The sequence below is a fragment of the Chrysemys picta genome, chromosome 5, assembly GCF_011386835.1.
Source record: "Chrysemys picta bellii isolate R12L10 chromosome 5, ASM1138683v2, whole genome shotgun sequence".
In the NCBI taxonomy this organism is placed as follows: domain Eukaryota; kingdom Metazoa; phylum Chordata; order Testudines; family Emydidae; genus Chrysemys; species Chrysemys picta.
Genome location: NC_088795.1, coordinates 73599819 through 73617555, shown reverse-complemented (window position 1 = coordinate 73617555; position 17737 = coordinate 73599819). Strand labels below are relative to the sequence as shown.

General features: G+C 44.6%; 2 protein-coding genes across 6 annotated transcripts in view; one reads left to right on the top strand and one right to left on the bottom strand.

Annotated features, from left to right (window-relative positions):
* Nucleotides 1–17737, bottom strand: part of GALNTL6 (polypeptide N-acetylgalactosaminyltransferase like 6) — a 958556-nt gene that overhangs the window by 119264 nt on the left and 821555 nt on the right. For all 5 annotated transcript variants that reach the window (XM_042842096.2, XM_065596587.1, XM_042842097.2 and 2 more), the window contains 2 exons: nt 14241–14426; nt 7008–7191 (listed from right to left, as the gene is read on the bottom strand). In XM_042842096.2, coding sequence (XP_042698030.1) covers nt 7008–7191; nt 14241–14426 — 370 coding nt within the window. The remainder of the gene's footprint in view (nt 1–7007; nt 7192–14240; nt 14427–17737) is intronic.
* Nucleotides 1–17737, top strand: part of LOC101938927 (uncharacterized) — a 220700-nt gene that overhangs the window by 195740 nt on the left and 7223 nt on the right. The window lies entirely within an intron of this gene.

Below are 17737 nucleotides of genomic sequence, written 5' to 3'. Positions count from 1 at the left end.
TACAATAGCTTGCAAGAGTAATTCTAGATGCAATTCAAAGAGAAGGTGACTGGCAATCTGCCAGGCTCTCAGCTATGCCATCCACTCCAAGGTCGTATGTCATAACCAACCTGAAGGTCAGTCCCACAAGAGGAACCAAAGACATCAACACAAAGTCAAGGAAGTTACTGGTTTCCTTTCCTTGTGAACATCCAGAATACAACTGAAATTATCTCTCTATATAGATGCCTCACCGCCCCAATAGTATCTGAGTGTCTCACAATCTTTAATGTATTTAGCCTCATAACACACCTGTGAGGTATGGAAGTCTTAATATGCCTATTTTATAGATGGGGAACTGAGGCACAGAGAGGCTAAATGACCTGCCCAAGGAAGTCTGTAGTGGACTCACACTAAGATCTCCTAAGTCATAAGCTAATAACCTAACCACTGAACCATTCTTCTCTCTTACGATCTGAAAAATAACACTCATCCCATCCAGTAAAAAATTCCAGGAGCAAACAACCTGTTTGAAGGTGGCAGATCTACTTCAGCAGCTGATCAGGCCACTTCAGAGGGCAATATGTAGTTCTAGGGCCACACAGACATGGAGTTTCACAGGTGGAAGTCAGCAGTTCAGAGATCATAGCTATTGACAGATGTCCATTAAGGAGCAGAATAATCCTCTCAGCTGTCAGGACATGCAGATAATGTATTATTATTTATTATAACTTATTTGTATTCCAATAGCTTCTAGTAACACCCCTTTCACCTCCTCAATCATGGCTGAAGGCCCCGTTGTGCTAGGTGCTGTACAAATATATAGCAAAGAGTACCTGCTCTGAACAGCTACCCTGTCCTTTCTCCTATATATCTCTATATGTTTAATTTATTGGTTTTATTAGTTTGTGATTGCTAAGTGGTTGTTTTGAATTGATATTGTAATTTATTGGATAGGATAAAAAATTAATTGTAACAGTAGCCACTGGTATCGATGGTTACTAATGCCTGCCAGGGGTAGGAACATTTTTAACACTAATCAATGTCATGTGACGGGTGCCAGGGAATAAAGAGCAGTCTCTTCCCAGCACTCTTGTGTGTCAAACCACTATTATATTTAGCAGATCCATTTATCTTAGCACAGAAGAGTTGGGAAGCCTGCATAAACAATGTTAGGAGTATAGAATGATCCCTAAGGATCACCATATATATATGTTAGAGATGAGATTTTAAATTTCATTGGACAAACTGCTTTTTGGAGATGTACACTGGAGCTTCGATGGAAGAATTTAGCTTTTAGGGCTAAATCGTGGTCCAATGAAATCCATGGAAGTTTTGCCATTGCCTTTAATGGGCTTGTAACGGAGCCCTCTTGGCTCCTCCACAAAACTCAGTCGGAGACCACTCAAAGTGTATGCACCAGTGCTCTTTTATTCTTGTGCCAGTTCCCACCACCTGCTATATACACTTTATACACTATCTTTAGGCCAACACCCTGGGGGACTGCTAGCTTCCCCAGCTAACAGGGATCTACAGCCACACACTCCTCCCCTTCCTGTGTGTCCTCCCCCCCACGGCTTCCTCCCTGCCAGCTTTATACAGCTGGCTGGCTAATCAGGACCGCAGGTGCCGAATGCTGAAGTAATCAGGGCGCAGTCTCCCCTGCCAGTCCCAACTAATTCCCCTTAATTGGAACAGGCCAACAGGGACCTGGCCAGGATCTCCTGGCCAGCACCCTGTTACAGGGCTGCACATTCAGGGTACATACACTGGCATCATAAAATCAACATAGTTTGGGGGATGGCCTCCTGGGTCACCCTCACATTTCCAAAGTCATAACCTTTATGCAAGTTTTAGTCAAAAACCAATTTGTGATGAGCAAGTTACAAAGGAATGAAAGTGGGGGTGCCTGATCAAAAAGCTGAGAGATGCACTGCAGCTATGCTCCCAGTTCCTCTGTAATTAGGAAGAAAGCTGCTGCTTGAATGACAATGTGGATGTATGTACAGTAAGACATGCCCACACTTTTGTTTCAAATGGCTAGAAGAGTCCAGATTCTTCCCAGTCAGGTGGATTTTATACAGAAATACAGTGTCCAGTACGAAAATGCAACTGCCATATGTAATCAACTGCCAAATTGGATGATAGTAAAAACAAAAACAAAAAAAAGTAATTTAATTCCAAAGTTACCAGCTCAGCTGGCTATGGAGTTCAGCAAGCTGCCAAATACTGTCACAGCAAAAGCCTACCTGACAACAGTTCTGATTGTTAGTGTAGGGGCTACGCACACAATTTTCTCTGCTTGTGTCCACTGAAGCAATATTTTGATTCTGTGCAGTCAGAACGCAAGTCTCTTGTTCAAATAATATAGTGGCTGTGCTTTAGTTTTCAGTATTGTGGTCTGCTTTCTAACGTGCATCATGTCTTAGGCTGATGTGACCTTCCGTGCTAAGACACGCACTGTGCCAGCATCTTCAATGGGGGGAAAAAACAAACCAAAACAAAAAAGAAAAAAACACTACCACCACCACCACCAACACCACCATTTTTGAATCACATAGCTATTAACTGCTGGTATCTCACTAAAAAAGTTGGCAGTTTCTCAGTTCATTAAGAATCTGCCCAGATCGGAAACTGTTGGCAAGAAGTACACCTATTAGAATACCAATGGCAAAATATTTAGCCTAACAAAAAATAAAATCCCTACTGCTTACAAAATAGTAGCATGTTGTTGGTTGAATCTGCCTCTAATGTCAGTACATACATACCTAAAGGGAAACGGTTCAACTTCACTGCTACAAAGACTGTCTAGGTCAATTAACTTTCTGAAGGTCTAGGCATGAGGTTTGTAATGTTTACCTTATTTGTCATATGCTATGTATTAAAAGCATCAGATATTTTTAAGCCTGTGAAAATAAGTGGAGCAGAAGTTGTATTTTTTCTGCATAAAGAAAAGTAGTGCTGGCTTTGAAAGACAAAATAATAATCGCTAGCCAAAGCCAAACCATACTGCTTTTTAGGAATGGTTTGGTCCATTTTGTTCTCGGAAAGAAAGTACTTCTGAATGGAAGAACTGACCTAGCACAAAATGCCCAGGGTTGCCACCTGCCTAGGTTTTCACAGGGTTGTCCCTTTTTTGAGGTAGCTGTTCCAAGAAATCTAGAAGTCTTTCCAGGACATTAAAAGTCCTGTTTTTTGTCAGTAGAGTCACCTCTCGAGCACCTGCTAGTGGGATCTCTTCTTCCTTTTCCTCCTCTTTGGTGCTGCTGCTGCTCACCTCCATCCTGGCTGCTCCTTAGCTTTCTGTCAGGAGCCATTAAGCAGCCACTGCTTCCTACCTGATTAATAAGCTGATGAAGAGAGCAAAAAGCGCTCATGTCAGCAACTTCACAGTGCCCTGCTCCTCACCATGGGGTGGCTGCTTCTGCTCAGCTGGGCCCTGCTCTGCCTCCTGGAGCCACCTCCTGTCTCCCACACCGCTGCCCCCTTCTATACTCCCCTTTCCTAGCTCAGAATGGCCCCTATTTTGTACCTCAGAGGTGGCAGCTCTATGGCTACCTCATATTCTGCCTCCCAGTTTGTGATGTAAAGTAGTGGTCCCAGGTTCAATACCATTTTATAGCTACCATAGGTCTGATCCAATCCCCGGGAAATTAATAGAAAGACTCCCATTGCCTTCGGTAAACACTGGATCAAACCCGATATTGTCTACTGCAACCAAGAGAATTCAAATCACATCACAGGTACAAGTACTACAGGCCTGATTAAATCCTTTCTTGCACCTTGTGTAGTCATTTACATCTGTGATGAATGAAGGCAGTTAGTGTCATGCTACCATTCTGATTTCGTAACATTTTATGCGAACTTTGCACAGAGCTGTATAACTACACAAGATGTAAGACCTTGTTTGCACTGGAAAGTTGAACCACTTTAAATATACTGGTACAGCATAATCCCCTAGTGTGGACACAGCTGTATTGATTTAAAGGTGTTTATACTGGTATAGCTATTTCAATATGGGAAGGGGAATAAGCTGTACTGTTATAAGACACTTTGTACCCATATAACTGTGTCCATACTTGGGCTTGTACCAATATAACTATATTTGCAAAAAACACACATGCCCCTCCTCCCCAACCAGGGCCGGCTCCAGGGTTTTGGTCGCCCCAAGCAGCCCCCCCCCAAAAAAAAGCCGCGATCGCCATCTGCGGTGGCAATTCGGCGGAAGGTCCTTCGCTTCGAGCGGGAGTGAGGGACCGTCCGCCGAATTGCCGCCGAATAGCTGGACCTGCCACCCCTCTCCGGAGTGGCCGCCCCAAGCACCTGCTTGCCAAGCTGGTGCCTGGAGCCGGCCCTGTCCCCAACCATCATGTCTACACTTCAATACTGTGTAGAGTACACACAGCACAGGTATAAATAGCAATGTAGATGGTGAGGCACTGCTTAGGCAAGTAAAGATACACATGAACACTAGGGCTACATCCTCACTACGGGGGTTGAGGGGGTCGATTTAAGATACGCAAATTCAGCTATGCGAATAGCGTAGCTGAATTCGACGTATCCGAGCCGACTTACCCCGCTGTGGGGACGGCGGCAAATCGACCTCTGCGGCTCCGCCGTCGACGGCGCTTATTCCTACCTGCGCTGGTGGAGTACAAGCGTCAATTCGAGGATCGATTGGCGCGTCCCGACGAGACGCAATAATTCGATCCCTGAGAGATCGATTTCTACCCGCCGATTTAGGCGGGTAGTGAAGACGCAGCCTAGGATATGTACCCTACAGAGGCTGTCTACATACCCAAGATGTGCCTCCCATGTCTACACTGCAATTTTTAACATTGTAGTGTTCTGCTGTCTCCCGACAGACAGATCCTTTCCCTCACACAGTAAAAGGCTCTGGCAGTAGGTAAAGGTTCTGGCAGCTCTACAGATTACAGCATCTAAAGAAGACGCCTGCATAAAATATATGAATGATATTGTATTTTACTTGTCCTGTGCCTTTGTTACAGATTGTTTTGACATTACTAGATTACATATACCATGTAGGCTGTCCTTGTTTATGATGCCTCTTTATAAAAGACATTATACAAATATAATATTTTTAAAGATAGTGAATAAAAACAAGAGCTGTTTTCCACCCAATGCATTTTCTTTTAGTCTTAAATGCACACACCATTTCTCATCTTTCTTCAGTTACCAGATTTTAGCATTGTTTTGGATATAAACTTAAAAAACACATTAACTTTTGCTGAAGCAGACCGCATGTTGTTTAAATGGTATATTTACCCATGGAGAACTTTATTCTAACCCATCCCTTTGGAATCCAAAAAAAGTTCAAAAGTTTATATAAGACATCTAGGTGCCATTATTCTAAGGGTAATTTCTGCTATGCCATATTGTAGTGCTTATTTTTGCCATTTTATTGACTAGAGGAAAACAGTGAAAACCTGCCTATGACTTGCTGGTATAAAAGCTAGGGCTGCCTGGGGATGCATTAATTATTTCTTTGTTTTGAATGGAACACACAGATTTTAATGTCTCCTTCTTAATTCTCTTTTTTCCTCTCCTCTGAGAGTTGAGTACTGCAAAGCATTAGAAAAATGCAAGTGTTACAAAAAATAGCTCTGAACCAGAGCTGGAGGACTGCAATTGTTGGTGGTGGAAGCCATGTGTAAAGGTGGGGCTCAAAAGCTAAACTAGACTATTCGAAGTGCTAGGTGACTTGGGTCTGGAAGCAGGGAATAGGTATTTGGCAAGAAAAGATGACTGTTCAAGGGACATAGGAGGAATTGTGGGAAGGCATCAGAGGACTAGTGGCTCTTGAGCATTGTGTTGCAGCACTAGCCTACGTCCCCATTACAGAGTCATGGTCATGTTAGTAGCTAATAAATTGTGCTCGCTTTGACACTGTTGCACATGAGTGAGGGGACTTTGTGTGCAGACAGGATCAAGATAACTGGAGCAATCTAGCTATAACACAAGTTAACTTTGCAGTGAAGATAAGCCCAAGGAATCAGCATCTTTTCCCCCAGGGACAGAACCTGTTAAATCCATGGAAACGGTGCTGCATTCTGCACGAACCAGACCCATTTTTTCAGGTAGCGCCAGGCTTTGAGACCAGAGAAAGATTTTTTTGACGTCTTTAAACTGTGAAAATCTGAATGGTGGCTCTAGATACAATGCTGAGTTTCAGTAATGGACAATGAGAGCATCAGAGTAAATCTCATTGCCAGCCCTGCTGGGTTGTGAACTGCATGAGTGATTCTGAAAGTTTAATGAACTAAGCCAGGTTTCTCTCTCTCCTCTCTCTGCTGATGAGGATAAATCCCATGTTGTCCTTACATGACAAGAATAAAATAAAATAAAATAAAAATAGATCCAGCTTTGTGGAGACTAGTAGGTCATTATTATGAATTATACAATACCAGGATCTGACACTGTTTTATCAGAGATTATTTACAAATCAGCTTGATACTGTTCTGCTTTGATAGGACTGTGTTTAAATTATAGCAATACATAGACAGTAGCAATACCATCCATCATAAATAGAGCCTTTGCTAGCAGAATGTGGACTCAGCTATTGGTGCAGCTATTGCATCAATCTTCAGCAAAGGAATCAAACTAAAAGTATGTTCAGAAAATATTCTGAGGAATAAGAAGAGAATAACTATAGTCACATTTATTTCTTGTCCTCTCCCAACTCTTCTTTTCTGTTAACTACAAGTAAGTGTTTCTGCCTTGGTCTCTCTCTTACACACAAAGTCCTCTTCCCTGCCCTCCTCCCCCCATCCTGCCGACACATGCCAGAGGCAAGGAAGCTCTGTGCATCCAAGCACAACCTCTGCCATTTCATCACTTGTTACACTGACCTTTTCTCACTGTTCTGCCGTTTGTGGCTGTTTGCTTTTATTACCTTTAATTAGGGCTAATTGGTCTAGAAAGCCCTGGGCTTGGTGTTTCTGTTATCACAGTTACCTTATTTGCTCTCTCTGGCTCTTGTTCCAACTCTTTCCTTTACTGCTACTTACTCAAAGGGGTCACTGGGATCAGACCTCTGGAGCTCTGGAGGAATCGGTATTCTTTTGTAGTACATTTCCCAGTCGAAGGCTCCTCGCATGGCATCCCCCGCCTGTGCCTCATAGCCAAAGTGATTGTGGTCAATGACATCGATCATGGGACACACAATGGTTTTGCGGTTTAGTGCAATCTGGTCTGAAAGATGAAAGCAGAAAATAGGAAATGGCATGTCTAGTCAAGCCATCTATCATATTACTGCAAAGCAAATCCCCCAGGTTTTTTGAAGTTTGAAGATTGCCTGCTTAGTTCCCTACGGCCCCCAAATCATTTCACTTTTCAAATCTGCATCAGGCCTTTATCTAAAGTGGACTTAATGCAGTTGGGCATTGATTAGAAGCAATTATAATTCTTTAAAGTGAGTCACATCCCAGTGAGACCCAGAGAAGTCCAGTCTGTCACTTTGCTACTCTGGGCTGTCCCCAATCTGTCAACAAAGGAACTAGCCAGCAAGTAAAATATAAAAACACTACTTGTTTAGTGTGAGGTTTGTACAGCAGGAACTTGAAGAGGAAATGATTTCCCATTTATTTGTGTTTCAGTGTATGACTACTGGACTTTGCAGTAATTCTGCATCTGCTGTTGTGGCATTTTAGTGTGAACCAGTTTCTAATTCAAATACTGAAAATTAAAGGTGAACTCCAAAGCCAGAAACAATAACATGCAAAGAAGTATTGCTCATTTCTATGAGGAATGAAGAAGACCCCCAGTGTATTCTTTTCTCTCCCTCTCTCTTTTGAGAAATGTCAGTATGAGACTCAACTTCCCACCTTTCCTCATTTGAGGTTTGGAAAAGGGGCAGCTCTGAGATGACAAGTAGTGTGAAATGGTTACGTTTGGAAGTTTAGTAGTCTTTTCAAACTTATACCTCTAATGGTAAAAAACATGTTAATTATCTCACAAAAATCTGCAGGCCTCCTCTAGAAATCTGTAATGAGGTTTCCTGTTATTAGGATATAATTACTAAAAATAACAACATTGACTAGTGCGCCAGGTAGTAATATATTTAATTACCATCACCATGCCAGTTTTAATACCATCTCTTTTCAATGGCAGTCCTGGCAACAATCAACATGGGATTATGACCCTTTGGCCCTGATGCTCTCCTCTAGTTTCACAGATGGAGGGAAGCTAAAGCGTAAGGGTTTGGGGGCATTGGGCAGGTAGAGAGGTGGCTTACTAGCATGAGCCTATCCCTTCCAGGAACCTGCAGAAGCCTCTCCTTGTGAACAGATGGCAGGATTGGAACCCTCTGAGTCAGAAAAGGGCACAGATAGGCATGAAGAGAACTGGGTTAGAGTGATGCTCACTCACCATGACATCATCTTCCTTCAAATCTGCAATACTGCCAAGTGTTGCACTGATCTATGGAACCCATTCCTCCTTCAAGAGCATTGTAGTGAGGTAGCCTGTCCCTCTAAAGCCTAGTGGCCTGCCCCATACGTGTAGCCCTGCCTACCACACCTGGAATGAGGTGTACAGTTTAATTAGTAGAACCAGTTGGATAAGGAGGAGCTGATTCTCCTATAAAGAGGAACAGGACACTTCAGAGAATAGAGAAAGAAACATTACAGAGACTGCTAAGAGTGAGTAGGAAACCCTGAATCTTCAGGAAAAAAGACTCAAGGGAGGGGAGACCTCAGTGTGAAAGACAGAGTGAATGAGAAAGAGTTGCTGAAGATTTGAGGACTTGTGTTTTGGGATTAATTTTGTTATGTTAATAAACTCTGCTCTAAGGAGGGGTGTGTTGCACCAGAGAAAAGTTTGTCTCGTAGTTTCAGAGGCCCTGAGCTGAAGAAAAGTGGGGAAACTGAGGCAGGACTGCTGAAGAGTGATCTCAAGCCACAAGGACATGCTCAGGAGGCAGCCAGCCAGCCCATTTACAAGGCTCTTTCATGGCAGTATGGCTCTTGATGGAACCATGTTATTCTATGTGCATGTGTCAGGAAGTACCGATTCTCCATTCAAATTCATCAGCCTTCTGCACTCTCTCTCTCTTTCTCACACATACACACACACACACACACACACACTTGAAGAGGTACTGTAATGACTGCTGAGCTAAGATTGAAATCCAGTATAACTCCCTTTCCAACTGTTCATAATTCTCTCAAATTCCTTTTGCTCTGAAAATGTCTATATTCAGCTTTTGCCCAGAGGCCATTTCTTTTGGAAAGTTTCAACAAAATCTGTTCATTTTTAAATTGTGCATTTTAAAAAATGCACACACAAAAACCCAAACCAAAAAGTGTATGTGCCAATAATCAGAACATTTCATTGTTGCTGTACTGCTGCTGTGGTGAGAGAGAAGGCCTGGTCTACATGAGAACATTGCACTGCTTTAACTAAAGGTACAAGGTGGGTCTCTTTCTCTCTCTAATATTCTGGGACCGACACCGCTACAACTACACTGCGTTAACTAAAGGTGTGACTTTGAACTGATCTGATTAAACCACAGCAAACAAATCCCGTGTGGACACTCATTTCAGTGTAAGAGTGGCTTATTTCTGATTACTGTAAATCAATTAGGAATCAGTTTAAGCTAACCCCAAATAAGCCACTCTTATTTTGTATTAAACGTTTCCATACATGGGCTTGCACCAGTTAAAACACAATTTGATGAGAAAGTTGCAACATTTTAAATGTCATAAAACCCTAAGTGATTATTCTTTTTTCAGCCCTAGTATTTGTGAGGTCTCAACCAGAGGGACTGTTCAGAAATAGGGTTAGGGCAGGCTGATAAACACAGAAAGCCTTCACACTAGAACACAGTTGAGTTTGTCTCACTGTGAGGACTTTTCAACATGCTTTGCAGATCCAATCAGACATAATAAGGGCAGCCTAGCTCGCCCTGTGGATGCAGCATCAGAGCAGTAAGTGCCAAATGTGCCATCTGCTTCACTAGAGGTTCATCTAGTGTCATTCAAAAAATGCAGGATGTGTTGAAAGAGCTACGAGGTGGATCCTTCAGTTAAAACTTACAAATAGGTATTTAGACCCACTGTCAGATGCTGCTCCCATTTAAGCAACTAGAAATTTTTCATTTACTTTAAACAGAGTAAGACTGGTCCTGAAATGGTTTATTCCTCCTTTTAGGAAGACATAGTGCAGGCTGCCCTTGAAACTTTTGTTGTTGTTGTTGTTGTTCATCTTGTGTTTGCCTTGCTTTATTTTCAGTTTCAAGTTCCAGGTCTAATGGGTGATTCTTGGGTAGGGTTGCCAGGCATCCGTTTTTTGACCAGAATGCCCGGTTGAAAAGGGGCCCTGTTGGCTCTGCTGACCAGGCCATTAAAAGTCCGGTTGGCCGCCTGCAGTGGGGCAGACGGGGTGCCTGCGTGGCTCCCAGAAAGCTGCTGGCATCTTCCTCTGGCTCCTAGGCTTAGGGGTGGGCATGGGGGCTCCACGTGCTGCTTTTCTCCTCCAGTACTGGCTTTGCAGTTCCCATTGTCCGGGAACTACAGCCAATGGGAGCTGCGGGGGCAGCGCCTGCTGCAGACAGGGGTGGCCCCTGCACCTAGGACACAGAGGGAGATGCCAGCAGCTTCCTGGAAGTCACCTGAGGTAAGTGCTGCCCAGAGCCCCTCCTCCCCCCACACACAAACTGACTGCCCCAACCCAAAGCCTCCTCCTACACCCCAAACCCCTAATTTCTAGCCCCAACCCAGAGCCTGCACCCCAACCCCCTGCCCCAGCCTGGAGCCCCCTACCACATTCCAAACCCCTTGGTCCCAGCCCAGAGCCCGCTCCGGCACGCCAAACCCCTCATCTCCAGCCCCAACCCAGAGCCCGCACCCCCAGCTGGTGAAAATGAGCGAGTGTGGGGGGAGAGCGAGTGACAGAGGGAGGGGGATGGAATGAGCAAGGGGGGACCTCAGAGAAGGGGCGAGGCAAGGGGTGCAGCAAGGGTGTTTAGTTTTCTGGAAATAGAAAGTTGGCAACCCTATCCTTGGGTAGGGTTGCCAACTTTGTAATATTTAAAAACCAGACACACCAGCAGTAGTTCTTGAACCTCCCCTTCCCTTCTCTGTCTCTCCAAAGCCCAGCCCCTGCCCCACCCCTTCCCTGCCCCTTCCCCTTTAGGCCCCGCCCCATTCACTCCTCTTTCCCCCTCCCTCCATTGCTTATTGCTTTTCCCCTTTCCTGCTCTTCCTGCATGGGTTGGGAGGGTCTCACTGCAGAGCCAGAGCTGGGAGCTGCAGCCACCCGATGCAGGTAGGAGGTGGCCCTGGCTGAGTAGGGGCTGGCGCGGGTGATGACTCGGCGCCTCCCTCCTTCCCTCCCCCCCACAGTAACTGGACTTTGGGTGTCCGGACCGGTCAGATCTACACCGTCAACTTGACTTTCTGGTCGAAAACTGGACACATGGCCAGCCTAGCCTTGGGCCTCAGTTTATCTCAAGCCTAAGTTTTAGAATGCTCCTTGTTGACTCACTGGATGTTATTTCCATTGGACCTGACACCTAAGGAGAGGGGGACTCAATTCCAGGACTTGCTTCCTGTTTCAGTTTACCTTAGAAAGGAGCCAACTGTGGCCAGAAGATGACAGCTATCACCCCACCCCCCATAACACCAGAGTATAACCCAGACCGTCTCATTTGTCTGTGTATTTGCCTGAGGAAACTGAGTTTGTGATTAAGCTGGGAATGTTTGGAGGAAAACCCAGTTAAAAGTTTTTCTCCCCTCAGAAAAGGGTTAAGAAGAAAAGCTGGGTCTGTAACTTTTGATTTTCCAGCTTACTGAAGTTAGCAAAGTAGAAGGTTTACATCACACATCTGCGGTTATTAAAAAATTAGGTCAGAAGCCTAAAGATTTTTGCACTAGTTGAGGGATGCACTGAGCAACATCCAGTTAACCCTTAAACCCCAACAGCAGACAGAAGCAGTGCCGGCTCCAGACACCAGTGAAGGAAGCAGGTGCTTGGGGCGGCCAATACAAAGGGGTGGGGGTGGCACTCCGTCCGGTATCGGGGCGGCACCTCCGGGTCTTCAGCGGCGGGTCCCTCAGTCCCTCTCTTCTTCTTTGAGCTGCAGCTGAAGTGCCGCCGAAGAGGAAGAGAGGGAGTGAAGAACCCACAGCCAAATTGCCGCCAAAGAATGAAGCGGCGCGATTGGGCTACCGCCGATTGGCTTTTTTTTTTTTTTTTTTTTTTTTTGCTGCTTGGGGCGGCAGAAAAGCTGGAACCGGCCCTGGGCAGAAGACTCCCATCTGTGCTAGATAAGGTGAGCACATCCAGCAGTTTCAGCAGTAACCTGACAGTGTAGCTTGTGGAAGTCTACTGGTCTCTCTGCTCCTTCATATGACCAGCAGCTTGAATTTTACATGAAGATGGTGGTGCTATTTAATAAAAGGTTAATGCTGATGCTGTGAATAAGGAAAAGTGATAACTAGGGAATAGACTGGATGCATAATTTGGGTACCCTAACAGGGGCACCATTTCAGATTTTGGTGAGGAGGGGGCAACTTGAACCGTGATTCCAGGGACTATATAGGCACCTGAAAGCTGCTGTTGTTTTTTTTTTTCAGATAATAGGGGGGATGCAATCAAAAATTATAACTCAAAGGGTGTGTGTATCAACTCAAAAAGTTTGAAAAGTGCACAGGGTGCAGGCGGGGATAGCTAGGGACTGTGTACAGGCAGGGGTGTGGTCCAGGGAGAGAGGTAGCTAGGGGCTGTGTGCAAAGAGGGGGTAGCTCAGGGTGCAGGCAGGGGGTAGCTAGGCGCTGGGAGAGGTGTAGCTCAGGGTACAGGGAGGGGCTGTGTCCGAGGAGGTGCTGCTGCTGTGGGGCTGGCTATACACTCAGTCCCTAGTTGGCACAGTGGCAGCAGCTCCGCAAGGCAGGAGCTGTGGTGAGGGGCACGCTTTGCCTGTTTAGCTACACAATGGGTGAGGGGGACACCCCAACATCAGGCCCCACTGGCTCTGCGCAGGAGATCAGGATTCAGGCTCCCGGTCCCGAGCAGCGTTGCTAGCAGCCGCTCCATGTCAGGGGCAAGGGGCAATGCTGTGGCTGCAGATGGCAAAGGAGCAGGGCAGTGGGAGGAGAAGGGGCTGCATCTTTCCCCCCGCTGGGAACTTCCCCCAAATATGGTAAAAAACTCGGGGTGGGGGAAGTGAGGGCAGATGCCTCCTCCTGCCTTCCCTAAATGGTGCCCCTGTAACCGTAGTCAGAAAGTATATGGTCTTCAATACCAACATAATCCACAAAATTTATCTGACAGGGATATTTAGGGAGACTGGTTATTGGCCTTCTGGATTATGTTCCATAGTTTGGAAACAGAACTAGGTGTTTTGCTGCTTGAATATGTTTAATTAGCATGTTTTGCCACTAAACCAGTTCCAGCAGCAAAACTCAAGACATAATTACCATTCACTGGGGAAAGGCTAAACTGCCATCCTTATGAGAGATTCTTTTAATGAAAAAAAGAAAAAGGTTTCTTGTCTGTACTAAAGGAAGGAAGCACTCATCTTTGTCTGGCGGGGTGAGTAGTCAGATGTGTAGGGAAGGGAGCATTGTTTCCTGACTTAAATCCTGGACTACTTACAACTGTTTCTCCCCAAGCCTTTGAGTAATGGAACTTCGCTGGTTCCAGCTAAAATCCAGCACAGCAGTCAATAGCAAATCATCCTTTCTGAGCTTCCTATTGTGAATGCAGTTATTGGATTTAACTCCAAAATCTGGGATATATTTACAACAAAAGCTGATTTAGTGGACCGTGGAAGACTAAGGAGTACAATAGCTGCATACCAAACATTCCTTAATGCTCTTAGGTTTACAGTACATTCCGTACCTAGTACTAGACTTAGAGGTCTCTTATTAAAAAAAATAAATTAAACTAGAGAAGAGCAGAACTATATTGCAGAAGTTATACTAGTTATCTCTGGAATAAAGAAGCACAGATTCCTGTGTTTTGCCAGACAAGCAAGCTCTTTCTTAGACTGACTTTTCAATTTCAAGGTAACCAGCATATATATATCTGTCCAATTATTCCAGCAAAAATCTGTGGCGTATTGTATACGAAGGTCTAGAAATCTCATGCTGTGCGTGGGATATCAGAATGGTCACAAGCCACCTGCAATACAGTACTAATTAGTGCAAGGATCTGCTTATTTGGGGGGCACAAGTTTAATTCTTGTAAATATACCATGTGTTCTGACTTTAATGGCCAATTAATGTTCAAGCACTTACTAAGCAATGGAGGCAGCCAATTCACGTTGACTTCACAATGGGAGTCCAGGAACGTCAAGACTTCTCCTTTAGCCATCGAGGCTCCTAGCAATCTGGTCCGAATCAGCCCTTCTCGTTTCTTGGTGCGCACAATCCTCACTTTGGTAAAACGGGCCATGTACTCCTCCAACTTCTCTTTCAAGTGTTCTGGAAAGGAGGGGAAAAGGGTAGAGGTGTCAGCTATGGAGGGCCAAACTAAGAACGGACATGTGTGAAAACATGCAAACAGATACCACTATAAGCATTCAGTGCCCTTTTATTTCTTGTAATTTCAAATCCTTCAGTATCTGCCATAAACCCTTTCTGAGATGGTTCATAAATTGTAAATGATATTTGTTCTAATACACAGAGGAAACCACTGACATTCTAGACCTTTTACTGCTACTTAGCTGCTTCTGGCAAGTTGCCATGCACCATATAATCACGGCCAAAACAACTGCAGAATGTTCACCCATTCTCTGGTTCCTGCAGCCCAAGGCCAGATGATCATCCTGACATATGGTTTTACAAACGATGCCCTTTCCAAGCGGGCTTTCTACTTGTATTAATTATGCCAGATGATGCATGGAAAGCAATTTTTAAAAATTAAGTGTTAAATCAGCATGACTAAATTGTTTTTTATGAGCATGGGAGGGCAAATAAACTTGCAAGTGGCAACTGGCTAGCAGCTTGAAGAAAATGGATGGCTGACTTGCAAATAAAATTAAGCAGTAGAAGTACAGCAATTGATATATTCTGTACTATTTTGTCTGTTTAGCCTGACTGTGTATGCATCACATAACAGCACATTTGGAATATATTTTCTTCTAATTAAAAATAAACAATAGAAGTGAAATCACCTCCTACAGTTTTGCCTCACCGTAAATAAATTACTGAAAATACTACAATAGGAAAAATAATTCACTGCCTATGATGAAACACTTCTGTTTGTCATGTTCATTCCTGCTCTGAATAAATTCAGTAACTATTTGGCAGGGAAAGGAGGAGGGAAAAGCTTGGCCTCCAATACTTAGCACTTTTGACGTGTTGTACTCAGGGCCGTCCCTAGGAGGGTGTAGGGCCTGGACAAATCAGCCCCCGCCGGCTTGGGGTCTCCATTCTGCATCAGTGGCTGGGCCGTCAGGACAGATTGGGCCCAGTGCTGGGCTGCCTGCTGCTGCTGGCAGTTGCCGGTGCTTACCACGGGGCTATTGTTGGCCATTGCACCATGGCGGCTCAGGGCTCCAGCTGGGTCGGGGGACTTGCTGCACCGAAACGCAGGCGGCCGAGCCGGGTGCTGTCTCCACTAACTGCCAACAAGAGGGCAGGCCCTGTGGAAGTGACAGATTCGTCTTCCAGGACCAACCGCACCGGCCAATCGCCCCAGACTGTGGGGCCCCTCAAAGCGCGGGGCCTGGAGCGGTCGCTACGATTCGCCCTACCCAAGAGACAGCTCTGGCTGTATTTACTGATGCTAGTGGATACAAGCTAGTGCGTATCAAAAATGACTCTATAAGGTTCTGATTGTTTGTCTTTGTTATGCTGTGAAATTCGGAAATTCCTTTGGAATGTTGTTGTTCCCAATAGTTTCCATGGACTTTGGATCAGGCCCTATATTATTATAGATTGTAGGAAATTTGTTGTCAACTACAATCTCTTTGTTTTGGACTTATGCAGGTATTAAAGGCCTATTATTCAGCAGTGACCTCAAAATCTGAGGATGCTTCCTATTGTTTGAAGAAGCTTTGTTTGAAGAAGGTACATTGGCCATGTACAGGTTGGGTAATTGCATGCACAATGGAGTACTTAGATACACAGTCATCTTCTTTAAGTTCCATTAGCAAGGGAGTAAAATTTGCAGAAGCACATTCTCCAGTACATATCTCCTTTAAGCAATCCCTCACCTGGCTTCTATAACAAAGGATCTATGAATATAGTCTTTAGAGTTTGCTTTGGGCATGTAGGATTTTAATCTGAAGAATAATGCTTTACCAGATGTGGTATAAAAAGAGCATTTTTTCTTTATTCCTTATGTTCTAGGGGGAAAAAAAAAACTAGGGACTTTTTCAGGTGTCTTTTTCCTTTGAACCACTGTTTCTTGGTAACTTAGGCAGCTGAATTAACATTAGAATATCAGCTACAACAAGTCTTGATCTTTTTATTTTACCTATTTTTATGGCGGAGAATGCCCTTAGCATTTAACAGCATTACTAGCTCAGTTCTGTAACCAGACAGCATTCAGATGTCTATCTTGTTCTTCAGCAAGTGTATTTTGTCGCACAGCTACAGCAATAGCAGAAGCATTAACAGCAAAAGCATGTCCTTTCCGCTGAGCTTCGGTTTGATATAAACATCATTCCTGGCTTTTAGGTACTAAGCCCCACCAGTATTGTCACAATTCAGTGTGGCAAATATGCAGTACCACTAGGAGACTCTAGGTGAACTCTGGAAGTTGCAATACACCTGACAACACCAGAGTCCTTCCTATCCTACAGCACAAGCAGCAGGTGAGAGACAGAGCAGGAAATACAGGTGTGTGGCACTAGCCCCACTTAAGCAGAGTAAACAGCTGTCTGCACATGCTCCCTGCTGCCTCTGTTTCTGCTTTTGCAGACCCACAGGTTGGGGCTGGGGACTTCTGAGCCTCAATGTCAGGAAGGAAGAATTGTGACTCTGGGGATGAGATGTATAACCTGGAGGGGTAGGAGTCGGGGTGTGTATATTCTGAGCTTGAGACCATTCAGGTTTAGGGGGTAGCTCTGAGCTATGAAGAGGTTAGATAGGAAGAGGAAAGGCATTGGCTGGTAGGTGTTTCTGAGCAGGTGGAGGTTGAGATGGAGTGGTGCTGAACTAGCAGGAGAATGGGTTGAGTGCAGGAGGTAACAGAGTCAAATAGTGAATGAGGATGTGGGCAAACTGGTTGTGTGTGGGTGGAGATGGTGGGATAAGATCTAGATTGGAGAAAGAGAGGCTGGTGCTAGGAGAGGATAATAAAAGGGATGGAAGAAGGATACATGCTGTTTTCTCCCACCCGGTCCTTGACTTTAAAGTGCCCCAGTTTTTCATTCTGAAAGAGGAGGAAAGAAGCTGCCTCCTTCCCCCTCACTTTGCAGATTGTCCCAATTTTTCACTTTGAAAGTATGATCATCTTCCATTCAAAGGAGCAGGGATGTGTGCAGATTACTACCTACATCCCTAATACTTATCTTGGGCACCAGCTGCCACTAATCACACCTCTGGCAATACTCTCTTTACCTGCTCAAGAAGTACACGCTTATGATTTGTCAGCAAACCACCTAGATTCAGCATCATGACTCCTAAATTCAAAGTTATCCTTGAATCATTTTGTTTCCACTTGTAAGACCCTTTAAAGTGTATATTTACCCAACTCCTTGCTTGGCTTTTAGGAGCTCTTTTCATAGTTATTCTTTGAGCATAAGAATACAGAAAAAGGAAATAATACCTAAGAACAAAGGCAC